The following is a 14,702-nucleotide window of genomic DNA, read 5'->3' on the forward strand; positions in this document are numbered from 1 at the left end:
CTCGTGCTCCTGGAGATAACAGCTTGTGTTTTTAGAGCCGTGATATGAGAGGAAGTGAAGAAATAAACACCATCCTAATGATCCGTCTATTCTCAGAGTCTTCAGCTGTGATGGAGCTAAAAATATAAAGTTTGTGTGGTGAGTGTTGCTGGAGTTAAAGTCACAGTCATTAAAATATAACAGGTTCACGTGTGTCTGAGCTCAGATAATTTAACGCTGATCTTCGCGTCAGATTAGGAGAGAGCTGGTCTGTGGGCTCGAAGCTGGTGCAACATGAAAGATCCCAACAACAACAACAACAACAACAACAACAACAACAACAACAACAAGGCCAAACAAAGGCCAGAGAACAACTCCAACATTCAGCTGTCTCAGTCCTCATTTCAAAATAAAAGACATGATGTAAAGACCAGTTCCCACAAACATCAGTAGGGAGGGGTATTGTTAAGATTTTAACAGATACTGCTAATCGATCCAGTACTCTAACAGTACTCAGTCCAGTACTGTAACAGTACTCAGTCCGGTACTGTAACAGTACTCAGTCCAGTACTGTAACAGTACTCAGTCCGGTACTGTAACAGTACTCAGTCCAGTACTGTAACAGTACTCAGTCCGGTACTGTAACAGTACTCAGTCCGGTACTGTAACAGTACTCAGTCCAGTACTGTAACAGTACTCAGTCCGGTACTGTAACAGTACTCAGTCCAGTACTGTAACAGTACTCAGTCCAGTACTGTAACTGTACTTTTATTGATATCATTTGCTGTTTTTTTAAAGAAAATAGAAAAAAATGAAAGAAACAAATAATCATTGATTTATCTTCTCACATGTTCTCAATCAACCTTCCTGAGTAACGAACTCTCACAGCTTTGTTTTGAACAAATCAGGATTATAGACTGATTTTATAATGTTGGAACTGTAAAACAAATGTCATACACAATGATTTACAGCAGGCCTTTTTCTTTGAGAGTTTTCTGAGCAGTAGTATTCACTGTGCAGTACTTCACTAACGGGCCACCGCCCCGGGGGTTTCAGTCCCATCCCCAAACATCAGCCCGGATCCTTTATCACAAACTGACTGTAAGTGAGTTCGTCATTAGCCCCAACCTGCAGCGCTGCTACACCTTGATAAATATCACAACACACTGTATGTGTGTGATACAGAGCTACGACTGTACTTTACCATCAGGCTGAACTTTGTAAATACCAGATTTGCCAATATAATTGACGGTAAGTTTCCAGCGTGTATGGATGGTATTTGAGCAGGGGGGGGGGGGGGGGGGCGTCCACCGACAGTGAAAACACATTGATGTCCATGAAACCGCAACAATTAACTTCAGGTCTGCGTGAAATTGAGCAATGATACGGACGTGTGCTGAAAACAGCGTCGCCACAAAGGCCAGGAGACGCCTCTCATAAACAAAACATGCAAACGACTGAGGCACAGTAGCACTTTGTCTGCGCTGCACAAACACCAATCTTCAAAAAGAAGAACAGCCTCTGTGCGTGATGCACCCAGGCAATTTTTGCATTATTACAGCAATTTTCACGGCTTTTTGAGTAGGATAATCCGGGCTCTGCAGCACTCCACCACACCACTCTCTCGTTCCCTGAAGGGAGAACAAGACAGTCTGACTGAGCCGAGGATGTTTCCACCTGACACCTACAAAACTCACCGCAGATGAAAGAATCGAGAATAAAGCCACAACTTAAACACGAGGGCATGTCATCACTTTACGTCTTCACCTGCTGTCACGCTGCTTCAGGGAATGTAGATGTTTTTAATGTAATTGTCCTGGACACAAAAATCTCTTCTGTGAGGAAAAAGACATGACGAAAGTATGACACAGTATTAAGGTATAAAAAAAAATCTGAGGTTTTCAGAATAAAGTCATGAGGGTTTGAGAAAAAGCAGGAAAGTAAAATGTCTTAATATCAAGAAAAATGTCAGAATATTACAAGAAAAACATAATAAAGATGTTGTTTTACAAGTTGTAAATAATAATAATGTCATTTTATAATGAGAATAAATCATAATATTACAAGAAAAAGCCGTAATAATATAAAGTGAAAAAGAAAGTCAAAAAATACTGAATTACAGTCTTAATTATATCACAAGAAAAAGGTCAAATTTTAATCTTACAAGAACAAAATTATATATCTACAGTATCATTAGGTAACAACATTGAAAAAGTTGTATTTTCAATTTATCACTGATTAATAATTATTTCTTTTCAAGTCTTAAGTTGAAAAATTTTATATGAAAAAGGTCGTAAATTTGTAATTTCAGGAATAAAAATAGTAAGCCAAAGACTACAATTATAAAGTTTTATTTTTACATTGTTAGTAAATACTGTGACGATAAGTCGTGATTTTCTGACAAAAAATATAAAATTAGTGGAATAAATTCGTCCCAGTCAAGTTGTTTTGGCCTTTAATATTGATTAATTGTCCAATAAAATACTTTTATTTACTTAAATGTTGGTTAATGCGTCAGATAAAAACAAACATACCAGCTGTGAATAATATGTGACACGTCTGAATCTGAACACTGACGGTCCGGATACAAAAAAGTTAATCAGCTTAAATTATTGATCTGACAGTTAAACACAGTTTAGCTGTGAGAGGTCGACCCACCAGACTAATCAATGCACTGAGAAAATAATCTGCAGATTAATCGATAAAGACAATGATGGTGAGTTTCAGCCGTGACAGTAAAACCCATTTTAACTGACACCTGCTACAGAGGTCAAAGGTTAAGACTGAACTGCTCATCTTAACTTCTTTTGGGAACTTAAAACAATTAAAATGTAACTTAAATTATGAGTCTCTGGTCGGATTTGGAGAGAAACTGCGTGTGTCTAAATGTGACGTGTTTATTGAACAGCAGCAGCTGATTGTTCCAACATGCAGCTGTAATGTTTGGAGGAACGGAGCCGGTCTGTTTGGATGAAACGTCACATGGGAGATAAAACTGATGAATGATAAACTGGAGGAGAAATAACAGATTACAGTGCTGTAGGATTTCCAAACCAGCAGCGTGAAGACTTACTGAGGTAAGTACACTGGAAAAATATAAATTACATGCAAACATGGCTCAGTGGGCCATTGACAGAGTGTGATTTATGTAGTATTTAGCTGTTTCTGTAGAAGCTGAATTATGACTTCCCGTGGATTTTTAAAAAAAGAAGAAGATTTAGAGCTTCTCCTTCTTTACATTACACACTGTTGCTGTGAGCAGGAAGATGACAGAGTGTTTCAGGGAGAGAAACAGCAGCGTGGCAGTCAACATGGGTTAATTCATCTCCAGCCTCCTGCTCCCTCCGCCTGCCAGCCCCGCTGCATCAGCACTTTTCTCTGAGTCTCTGGAAATGACTGTTTGCTGTTCGGTAATAAGGAGCTGTCACACAGATCCACGGCTGCAGGATGATACAAAACCCGAGGTGATCTGCAACCTGTTTACCAGCAGACTCCACCACACAGGCTCCATGTTACAGAGCATCACATCGGCTCTGTCCATTAATCTGCAGGAGATTCTCTTGATTCATTGATTAGTTGTTTAGTCTTAAAGCTCCTCCAGTGTAAAGGTCTCTGTCCATGTGTAGTTTGATTATTGATCAGGTCTAGCTTCTATATTAATACTGTGAAAGTATCAAAGCCTCAGTCCACAGAGAAATGCACCAAATGCATCCAATAAAAATATAGCAGATTTCAGGTAAAAACACTCAGAGAAACCAAATCCTGCAAGGTTTGGATGGTGGGTCCAGGTGGGCGGGGCTTGGTGACTGCGTTGTTGTGACATCACAAAGTTCCAGAAGTCCTGACGGCTGGTTTTAAGGCTCAGTTTCTGAATACAGGCTGTGTGCATTTCTCTGTGGACTGAGGCTTTGATACTTTCACAGTATTAATATAGAAGCTAGAGCTGATCTATAATCACACTACACATGGACACAGACCTTTACACTGGAGGAGCTTCAAGACTTTGCAGACGCCTGGTGAAGTGGTTCAGTGATGGAATAACAAGTGAAGCTGGCAGACAGACAGTTAGTGTGTCGCTGAGCAGCGCTGCCCTCCCTCAGGAAGAGTCATCGCAGGGTTTCCTGCCATGTTGCTCTTAATTAAAGCTGAGCGTGCCTTCCAGTGATGATTAAAAAGAGTCTGCAAACAAAAAAAGGGGGACGAGTCTCCGCAGCCTTGAGAGCAGCGGGACAAAAGAGAGCAGATTTATAGTCCTCTGAGACTGAAGGGGGATCTGCTGCTTCATGCTACTGATATGTGTGAGCACACACACACACACACACACACACACACACACACACACACACACACACACACACACACACACACACACACACACACACACACACACACACACACACAGAGGATCTAAACTTGTAAAGTCACTATTTTCTCTCTATGAGATTAAATAAACTTCCTGTCAGGTGTCCAATCACAGAGCCACAGGAAGTGACGACAAAATAAAAGCTGCTTCTTCAAACTTTAAAATAAACGGTGTTACACTGATGATCAGAAGTTTGATTTAAATAAACACTTTGTTTGGGCTCGACTGTTCATTTTATTAGTTATTGATAAGCCGTTCAGTTGTTCAGCACCATGGACAGATCTCCAGTTCATCTCAGAGTGAACAAAGACGGAGACGCTCTGGTTCACACTGATGACGAGTCAGTGACCACGGACCCCAACAGGAAACCGACCTCAGACACTTCCTGCTGAAACTAGTCTGGTCTAATTTTCCATTTTAATTTACGTATCTGAGCGTTTTATTTTGACAGAAAGCGATAAAGGTGTTCACCAACGGACGATATAAAAGTCTCAGTAGAAAACGAAACTGTTAACAACCACCTGTATCGAGAGGAAACATCAGAGAGACTCAGGCCTGGAGGAAACTGAGGAGGAGCCACAATGAGACTCACTGACTCAAATCCTGCAGGAAAAACTATCTGATGCTTTCTGACACCAAAAGTTGATGTTTATACAAAAGGGGCAAAACCAACAGTGGAGCCAGTGAGTCCTTTACATTCATCATATTCTTGAGACAGTGTTTAATAGAGCTGATTCACCCTCACATGCAAAACCCTCCAACTATGCAAAGCTATACAAGGATTTCAGGCTGCGTTCAACTACTTCTGTGACATTATGAAACAGATTGAACCAGTTGTACGGACGAGTGAGAGCAGGAAGTAGACACGTCCTACGACGTGGTTAGTCAGTTGTCAACAGTCAATCAACAGCTTAACACAGAGTTTCTAGGTTTAAACAGTGGTGGAAAACTATATTTGTATTTAAGTCAAAATATTTACTTTAGCATTTCCTTTTCATGCCACTTTATGCTCCTATTCCACTTTATTTAAGACTCAAATATTGTATTTTTTAACTTTTATTACTTATTTATTTCCATGTTACTTTATTATTATTCCATCACATTACACATGAATGTTTTGAATGTTTTTATGTTTATTTTATGTGAAGGACTCGGAGCATCTGATTTCTTTGCTCTAAAGAACTTTGTGCTGCATTTCTTGTATGAAAGGTAACTTACAAAATAAAGTTATTATTAATTATTATCATTATAATTATTAAAGAGCCAAAAACAACAACTGACGACAACATTAAATTACCGATCACCAGCCTATATAACAATGATCCAACAACATAATAATAGAGCACTTTAGGAGAACTTAAACTTTGATATGTACATTTGGATTCAGGACTTTAACTTGTAACGGAGAATTGTTACGTGTAGTATTATTACTGTTGCTTAAGTAAATGTTTGGTTGTGAATGGCTCACATCATTATCCAGCTGAAGCAGAAGCAGGATGAACTGAGGGCGACGGCTCTTTACACCTACAGATCGTCCTCAAAGAGAAAGAGTGTGTGAGCCTGGAGGGAGCCTCGGTCCTCTGCTCCAGTCTGTCTCTGTAAAACCAGCACAAATCCCCAAACCTTCCCCTGGTCTAATCAGCCCTGCAGGAGCCTGTAATGAGCCATCCTGGGATTAGTCCCAGTTCGGTTTCCGTTTCTGGGAAAGTTCAGCTGCTCTCCGGCCGCCGTCGGAGAACAGAGCCCCGTCCTCCGTCTGCACACGGACAAACGTGACCAACACTTCCTGAAACCTCTGCCCCGGCCCGGCAGGAGAGGGAGCGGCCGGCCTCGCTGCCTCCCACCGGAGACGACCAGCAGCTTCTCCAGCCTCTCAAATGTCCAATTACTGAGAGCTGATGTACGACACAGAGCGGTTTGAGCGGCGCGGGCCGACGGCCGACCCTCACTGACTAATGTACGAGCAAAGAGGAAATTAATGCAGGATAAAAGAGGCGGTGTCGTTTTTAAAAGGCTTTTCACTGAAAACGTTTTCAGTTACAGCAGCTTCACAGTCGCCTGCGAAACACAGACTTCAGCTTTCACCTCTACTTTTTATTCTAGAGTAAATCTTATACTTGCTCACTGTTTACTAGACCTCTTCTGTTACTCACTGCAAAATCAACTAAAGAGCAGAGCCTGCAGGTTTATTATTGACCTTGAAACTGAGGTTTGACAATAAATTTATAGCACAAGCTCTGAATCTGCCCCCAGCTTCAAGATTACCTTGTAATGTACTAATTTTTACTGGAAGCACAAAGTCACATCGAAGATCCCTGCGTCAGAAAACTAGTTTTAAGATCTTTATTATTTCAACTCTGTGTTTATAAGTTGAATGTTCCTGGAGAAATGTGTGTAATCTCTTTGTGATGCAGCAAATCTGGAGCCTGACAACAGTCTCATAGAAAACTGAACAAAACGCAGAGAGGCAGGAGGCTGACGGAGCCACAGCAGCTTCGCTTTGTCAGTTTTGGACAGTTTATTTTCTGAAATGTTAATATTACTCAGACGTACTCAGAATTTGACGTTGAAATCTTTGATTATGAATCATGTTTGTTCATGTTGAAATCTGTCATTTAACATCAGCCACCACAACAATATCAAACATTAGTCAATTAATCATTAATCAATCCACAGAACATTAACCTGTACCTATTCTGATGACATCACTGTGATCGGCTTTTCTTTCATTTCACAGACCAAACATTGGAGTAATAACATGCGGATTGATCAATAATGAAACAACAGTAACTCTCATTCTGATCACTATGACTGTGTTGTGTCTGTTTGTTTGTTTTGTGTAGTTTTTGCTGTTGTTGTCTCTTCTTAGACACACATCAGCTTCATGCTCTGTGTTGGAACTGTGTTAAACTGCATCGTCCCCATTAAATAAATAAGCTAAACTAAACTGCAAAAGTCAAGGTCAAAGGTCAGACTGTGAACTTCATCCGGTTCATTCAGTCATGAAGCTCCAGTCTGATGAAACTCTCTCTCTGGAACTGAACATATTAATTCTGAGCAGCGGCCGCTCGTTAAATAACTTTACTATGGAGGAGCTGAGATGACGGAGCGAGTCGGAGACACTATCAACAGTTCACATGAATTTATTATTAACTTTAAACATCTGTGACTCTTTATGTTTCTCTGAACCTGTTTTAAACTGATGTTTTTACACATTTACATATTTATAAAAACATCCCAGTTTGTTTCCCTGCAGATGCTCCGCCTCCATGTGACTAAACAAAGTTCATTAACTGGATTAAAGAGACGTCCGTGACTCCACCTGTGGAAAAGATCAGTCACATGATCAAAGGTGAGCGCTGGCTCTGTGAAAACATTCAGGTTGTTTGAGTCGTGATAAATGTGGAGGAGGTCGTATCAATGATGGAGGTCGTCTGAACATCTGAAACTTCTTTTCATGTTTGGTTTGATTTTTCTGTTTAATGTCAGTTTGACTAATAATAAAAATCTGATTAGAAACGTTTCGTTAATTGATTAGTTATTGTTGTTTACATCATGTTATCGTCTGGTATTTAAGGGAAGCTCTGATTTTAATGTTTACCTCAGATATTCTGCCTCACATCTGCTTCTCTGCTGCCGGTCGTTATGTGAAAATATTAATAAAGTTATTTCTGCAGCAGAGATAATAAAGCTGATCTATATTTCTATGTTTACATCCACTTCAACACACAGCTTCACGTGAGAGACCTGGAGTCAGATCAGGGGCCGACAGACATCGGATGTTTCCTGTGGGAAGATGATTTAATGGACGCAGGAAACCTGGTGTTTAAATCCTCAGACAGGGAGGTTATTATTACACATTAGAGCTGCAACGATTAGTCGATCAATCAGCTGATCAGTCCATAAACAACTATTGTGTGAATCAAAAGCAAAAACGTTTGATGGTTTCAGCTTCCCACGTGTCAGAAGTTGATGGTTTTAAATGAAAGTGACTCTTTCACTGTTTTCTGATGTTTTAGGGACAAAACGACTCATTGATTAACTGAGAAAATGAATGACAGATTAATCAACAGTGAAAATAATGATTGGCTGGAGAGATGGATTCTCATACTCAAAGTAACTGATTAAAAAACTAAGACTGAAACTATAAATCTGAGCAGATCAGTTTCCACAAATGAACTTTTGACTTTTTATAAAATTTAGACACAAAAATAAGTTTTATAGGAGTGAGGGATCATGTCACCGGCCTATTACAGTGCACTCATCTCCTCACGTTACCTGGTCTCTGATGTGCCTGTAAACACACTGACTGCTGTCCCACAGTGTCGCACACAAAGGAAACATCTGCTCACAGCTGGAAACAAAGTGGAATATTCACTGTCAAATACTGGAGCAGCAACAGCTCAGAAAACAAACTATTAAATCCCCAAAAATAATAATAATTATACTGTCTCTTTGTTTTCATATCGATTTTGTCCCAAAGCTGCAATTTGATTTTAGATCATTTAGACTGAACTGATGCAGAGAACCTGAGGAGTCACAGCAGAAGAACAAAAACACAGATAAAAAAGAGAGTGCTATTTATTATGAACATCCCCTGTAAACATAGGAAGCATGAAAAAGCTCAAATCAAAAGACTGAATACTATAAACACCAATATAAACAGCAACTATAAGGTGTTTTGAGCCGATAATAGTCACAAATATTCATGTCAAGGTTAGCACCACGGCTAGTGCTACGTAGCTGACTCGTTTGAGGCCAAAACAAGAGACAGAACACACGTTGTTGTTGGAAAGAACAAGGATATTGTGGCAAACAGGTCACACAACATGTGATTTTAAAGCTGGATAAACAGCAGCGACAACAGGAAACACAACAAACCTTTTCCACCATGTGACAAACACAGAGACAAAGTCCACAACACCAGCAGCGTAACATTAGTTTCACTCAGACACACAGTGAGTCTGGTTCATATTTCATACTGAAAGACGTGAAGCCAGTTACAACAGAGAAAAACACAGAGGCTGATGAAAGTTACTGACTTCAGGTGTAAAACTCCCAGGACCAAAAACATGGCTGCCTCCGCTTCAGGCTGAGAGGCACTTCAACGCGTCACCAGCTTTTTATTTTGTACAATGTCAAACTGCAGCGTCGCTCTCAAACTAAACACCCAGACAACAAACACACGAGTAACGTGACTGTACCTTTATATACAGTGAAGTGTTTGACACCGACAGCAGCAACATGAGCATGTGACGTTCACTCCACAGCACCAGTCAACAGTCTGGAATCAGGACAACGTTAGTCATGACCTTTAAACACGACTAAGTCCTGGATATCCAACCATCCAGAAACACACTCCTTTCTCATTAAAACATTCACTTTGTCTCTCCACCCGCCTCTTCCTCCACCTCGTCCAATCACAGGAGCCGACACAGGGACACAGGGAGTGTGCACCAATCAGACGGCTGCTTTCCTCAAAACAAATCCAAATACAACCGGTTTTTACAACAATCACTTCCTCTGCAGAGAATCTCATTTAACTGAGCAAACACTTCCTGTATAGAAGTGAAACTTTTAAGAAAAGCCTTAATGGGGTTTACACACTGTGAACGTGCTAAGAAGCAGAGGTATCCATGGTTACAGATGCTGCCTCACAGAGGACTTTACTACTGCCATTGGAAATCTTTCAAGTCCAGTAGCTGTGTTCTTTGTTTCACTCTAGAAACGGAATAAAAATAAAGTATTAAAAGGCACATTTTTCCAGAGATAAATCCACTCCAGACTTTTCAGCAGAAGCTGCAAACATCCTGACTGATGCTGATCTGCTTTAAAGGAATAAATAAAGAGCCCGCAGAAACAGTAAGTGGAGCAGATCTGTCTGAACAGGAACAAAAACAACTTCTCTCCACCTGACAAGTCAGTGAAAAACTGGTGCCATGACGCAACAGAGAGCAAGTGGAGCAGAATGAAACAGAATCAATGAATCCATTCTTCTTCAAGGGCCGGGAACACAGCTATCAAGTATACAGGTAGTCAATTCAGACTGTATGGAAACACACGGACCTGGATGCTGATTTTGAACATATGAGGAGGAGAATGAAAACACAGTCCATCTGTTTTTTTTCCACATCTCCAGTTTAAGTCATTTTGATTCTTCATTTGCATTTACATCCGTCAACTTCCAGAGAGCAGCCACCCCCCCCCCCCACTCGTAAACACTGGAGCAGAAACATGCTGTTATTAAAACACGTTCTCATTCAACAACATGGACGCTGAAGCTTCAACTCCAAACTGAACCAGTCAGGGGAAATAAAAACTTCCATCCACAGGCCTCAAACTGTGACCATGAAATGACCTCCAGGCTTTATTCCAGTTCCGAGACATTACTCGCTCGCGCTGATAAACATTCGTGCAGTTATCTAATTATTTCTGCTTCCGACTGATAAATACTCGCTCTCAGCTTCAAAGTTCAAGGCAAGTTTATTTTGGGGCAAAGCAAATGTTGACACAGACTCAAACGTGTGCTTAGCTTTAGCCAAGATCATCATTAAATCTGTGGATCTGGATGATAATTCAGGAGTAATTTGGCTTGAGAGGGAGGCGGCAGTTCATGTATGTGCAGACGAAGAAAAGTAAAGGTCACATTTTGCTGCTAAAACAGAAGAAGAAAAAAAAAATCAGTGATTAAAAACATCGCTGTGCAGTGCTGACTGGGCTTTCTGTCTCTCTCTCTCTTTTCCCTGCCACCCCTCCCCCCCTCCAAACCAAAAACAGCATCAAAGCAATCAAAATGGTAATGTTAGGCATGAATGGGGCCCATCCCCCCTCCTCCTCCTCCTCCTCCTCCTGCACGAAACTCTGCAGACTTTTTTTCCTCTCCATGTTGGGGGGGGGGGGCCACCCCCCGTTTCTCTCTCAAAATGGAAGCTTCCACTACCAAACTGAAACAAGAAGAAGAAGAAGAAGAAGAATGATGGAGAAAAATACTACAACACAAACATCCAGCCTCAGGATCCAGGCCAGCATCAAGACAACAAACTGGATTATTGTCAGAGCTGCTGCTGCTCGGTCTCATTGTTGTCCTGCTGTGTGGGCTTTTTACATAAAGCAAGTTTAATGGCTTTAACTGTAACTGCAACAAATCAAGTGCTTGTAAACTGCAATTCCACGGGAAATGACATCGATTAAAGTCACGCAGAGGGGAAAACGGGCCTCTAACTATTAAACTAAAACACAACACAACGAGTGGTTAAATACATATCGACCTATTTTCCTTGAATTCCTCATCTTCCTTGCTGCTAATGTGGGGAAGTTGTGTGCGGCTGCTGTCGGGCTGGGACCGACCGGCGGGGCGGTGCAGCAGCAGCAGCAGCCCGGAGGAGCCGGAGGAGCTGGCCGCGGTGCTGAACACTGCTGCAGCCTCCATCCGGCCTCCATCTCCGGCTTGGCTTTCAAAAAGCACTTGCTGTAAAAGTTGATATAAAGACACCGTTTGCAGGCCGTAGAGATAGTAAAAAAAAAAAAAAAAAAAAAAAAAAAGTGAAAGCGTAATCGTGGGCGAATCAAATGCACCGCTGTGATCATGTGACCGAGAAGAAATAATACCACCAGACTAAGTATAAAGTAACAAAACCGGGCTGTTTAACCGTGTAAAAGACGATAAAAAGAGACTCCAGCTTCACATTAAAGCCCAGTTCAACCGTTAAACTTCAATAGTGTTGTTTGTAAAAAAGTGTGAGTCGGATAGTTAGCCAGGCTGCTGCTTTATTAGCCTCCAACGTTACTCTCCAGAAACATGTCGACCTACTCAAAATGGACGCTAAAATTTTTCAACATTACACAACTTTGAGTGTCGAGACAAGAGCCGGGGTGAAGCCCAGCCGCACACCCGGCCAGGACACCGATAAAAGAGGGGTTTAAACACACATCCAGCACGGTGTCGAGGTTAAAGAGAAAAGCTTGAGACAGAAAGAGGCAGAAAAACAATGGTGACAACCTGAGAGGCGAAACATATTGGAGCTTACTTGTTTATCGCTCAGGGCTGTTATTCTTGTTTGCCTGTCGTGCAGCTGTCTCTTAAGCTCTCCATCCTACAATTGAACAAAACATTTTGTCAGTGGAAAATCTTCCTACACAACAATGAAACTTCACAATCGTATATATTTTCAGCAAAGTCACGATGAAGCTGCCAAAAAAAAAAAAAACCATAACATAAAGACAGGGGCTAGCCGAGGAGGAGAGGAGATTTATGCTGATAAAGTTTCTCGCACACACTCCACCGATCCAACCCGAGCCCGGGCTGTGAGAGGCTCCGGAGCTCTCAGCAAAATATAACGTTTACCTGTGGGTCCTGCTTCATCTGTGCAACTAGTTTGTGGACGATGGAGGAGCGAAATGTGGATTAGAAAAGTGTCTCAAGTTAGTATGTGAAGGGAGGAACAAAGCGGGGGTGATAGCCACAGCGACTCCGGCACCTCATAAATATTCAGGTCGCGTCCTGATCGCCACACAGCACCACCACCACCGCATTACCACTCCGAATTCTTCGCAGAAAACACCGCCGACAATTAGCCAAAGTACCGCGAAAAGTGCACTTAATCAGACTTGGAGGTGGACGATGTGTCGCCGGTAGATATTACAAAGCGACATGCCCCCCCCTCCTCCTCCCCGGAGTGTTAACCTCTCATCCCTTCAGATTTTCAGCCTCCTGCTCTCACTTGCTTCATAACACCAATAAGGCTGGAATAACACGATGTTTCATTTACCTGATGACATTGGATTTCTACTTTCAGCGCCTCTTGCAGGCCTTGTAGTTCCATGTTCCGACTAGAAAAGCACTTTTCTCCCACTTTCGACGCGGCCGAGACGAAGTTTAAGTGAATTAAAGATTTTTTAAAGCGACAATAACAATTGAAAGAAGAACTACTCAGGCTGCAAAGCAAGTTCTCGCTTCTTTTACAGGCTAGGACTCATCACCCACTTTCCGCCCGTCTTCAAAAGTGCTCCAAACCCGGCGAAAAGACCTCAGAACCCGGACGGGGCCTCTCCAGATTACGGCCGAACGTCGAGGGGTCCGACGGGGGAGCGGGGTAGCTTTTCTGTCGATAATTTTAAGTTGAAAGACTGGGACTATATTTTGTCCGAGTCCGCGGCTTGATTTCACTTTGCCTGGGGAAAAGTTGCGCTTCGGCTGTCAATGGTAATTCTGAAGTTCCCGGATGGAGCAGAGAGCCCCCCCCTCCCCTCTCCCCACCCCCCGTAAATCGGGCATGCGCAGTAGGTCGGGGGAGCCACAACTACAAGAACACAGTGCAGAGCATTTCTAATAAAAACTTAGATAAAACAACACAAACAGGATTAATAACAGAGCTACTGTTTACATTATAAAACATTAACTAAAGCTAGATGTTAATATTTTTCATTCTGAGTTACATTCAGCCTATTATCCTACACAAATAACTAACTATACTAATATTTATCTCATGTATAGTCTTCATTTTCACATATTTAACCTGGTAAAAAAAAAAAAATCATTTTTTAAAAAGAGATGCCTGTTTACTGTCGTAGCTATAAATACAAACAACAAATAGAGCATGGCAGGTGTCACACACCATGACAATAAACACAACATCCAGCTGAAATGTGATAAAAGTGAACAAATATCTAGTAGATATGAAATAAAAGTAATTTGTGATATTGAGCTGTGTAAATAGAATGTGACTTGACTTAAAATCCAGCTAAGATGCAGAAACAGGCGCAATATCAAAACAATCTGGAATAAAGTCAGAATAATACATTTAAAAGCATAAACACTGAACAAGAGCTGATTTTAACTCACCAGCAGTGATCAGCTCTGACAGTTTCAGCTCCATCTGTACATTGTTCCAGGAGAAATGTGCATCCAGCTGTGTCCCAACATCTGTAAAACATCAGGAGAACACAGACCATGTTGATATTTCTGCACATATATGAACACAGGTCAGGAGGAAAGGGTCTGAACATGGATTTATTATATATGAAACCAGTGGGAGAGTCAGTGCACAAATAGTGAAGGCCTCTCAGCAGTGGTGCACTGTGGTAACAAGATAACACAGGCAGAAATAAAACATAAAGCACAATGATATACAGAATCCAGCATCTTTAAATAATGCGCAGGTGTATTTATAAAAACCTTACTACAAAAAAAAACATAGGCTATATATCTGCCATATAGTGGCCATTTTATTAGGTATGCCTGTGAAATTATATTGAAATGTTTCTAATATTATCACCACTCATGTTTTCCAAATGTGGTGGACAACACATTAGAAACACATCTGAATATAATAGAGTTAAATGAATACATCCCTGACAGGAT

General features: G+C 41.3%; 1 protein-coding gene across 6 annotated transcripts in view; it reads right to left on the reverse strand.

Moving 5' to 3' along the window:
- Window positions 1-14,269, reverse strand: part of phf21b (PHD finger protein 21B) — a 94,497-nt gene extending 80,228 nt beyond the window's left edge. The window contains exons 1-2 of one of the 6 annotated variants that reach the window (XM_056367535.1): window positions 14,184-14,269; window positions 12,370-12,435 (exon numbers count right to left, since the gene is read on the reverse strand). Coding sequence is in view for 5 of the 6 variants with exons in the window: in XM_056367533.1 (XP_056223508.1) it covers window positions 12,370-12,435; window positions 13,111-13,164 (120 nt within the window). In the remaining variant the exon portion in view is untranslated. Of the gene's footprint in view, window positions 1-12,369; window positions 12,436-12,686; window positions 13,037-13,110; window positions 13,540-14,183 lie in introns of those variants that run through there. The other 5 variants (XM_056367533.1, XM_056367530.1, XM_056367531.1 and 2 more) reach the window with 5 other exon arrangements.
- Window positions 14,270-14,702: the final 433 nt, after the last annotated feature.

This window comes from Seriola aureovittata, chromosome 22, assembly GCF_021018895.1.
Source record: "Seriola aureovittata isolate HTS-2021-v1 ecotype China chromosome 22, ASM2101889v1, whole genome shotgun sequence".
Classification (NCBI taxonomy): Eukaryota; Metazoa; Chordata; class Actinopteri; order Carangiformes; family Carangidae; genus Seriola; species Seriola aureovittata.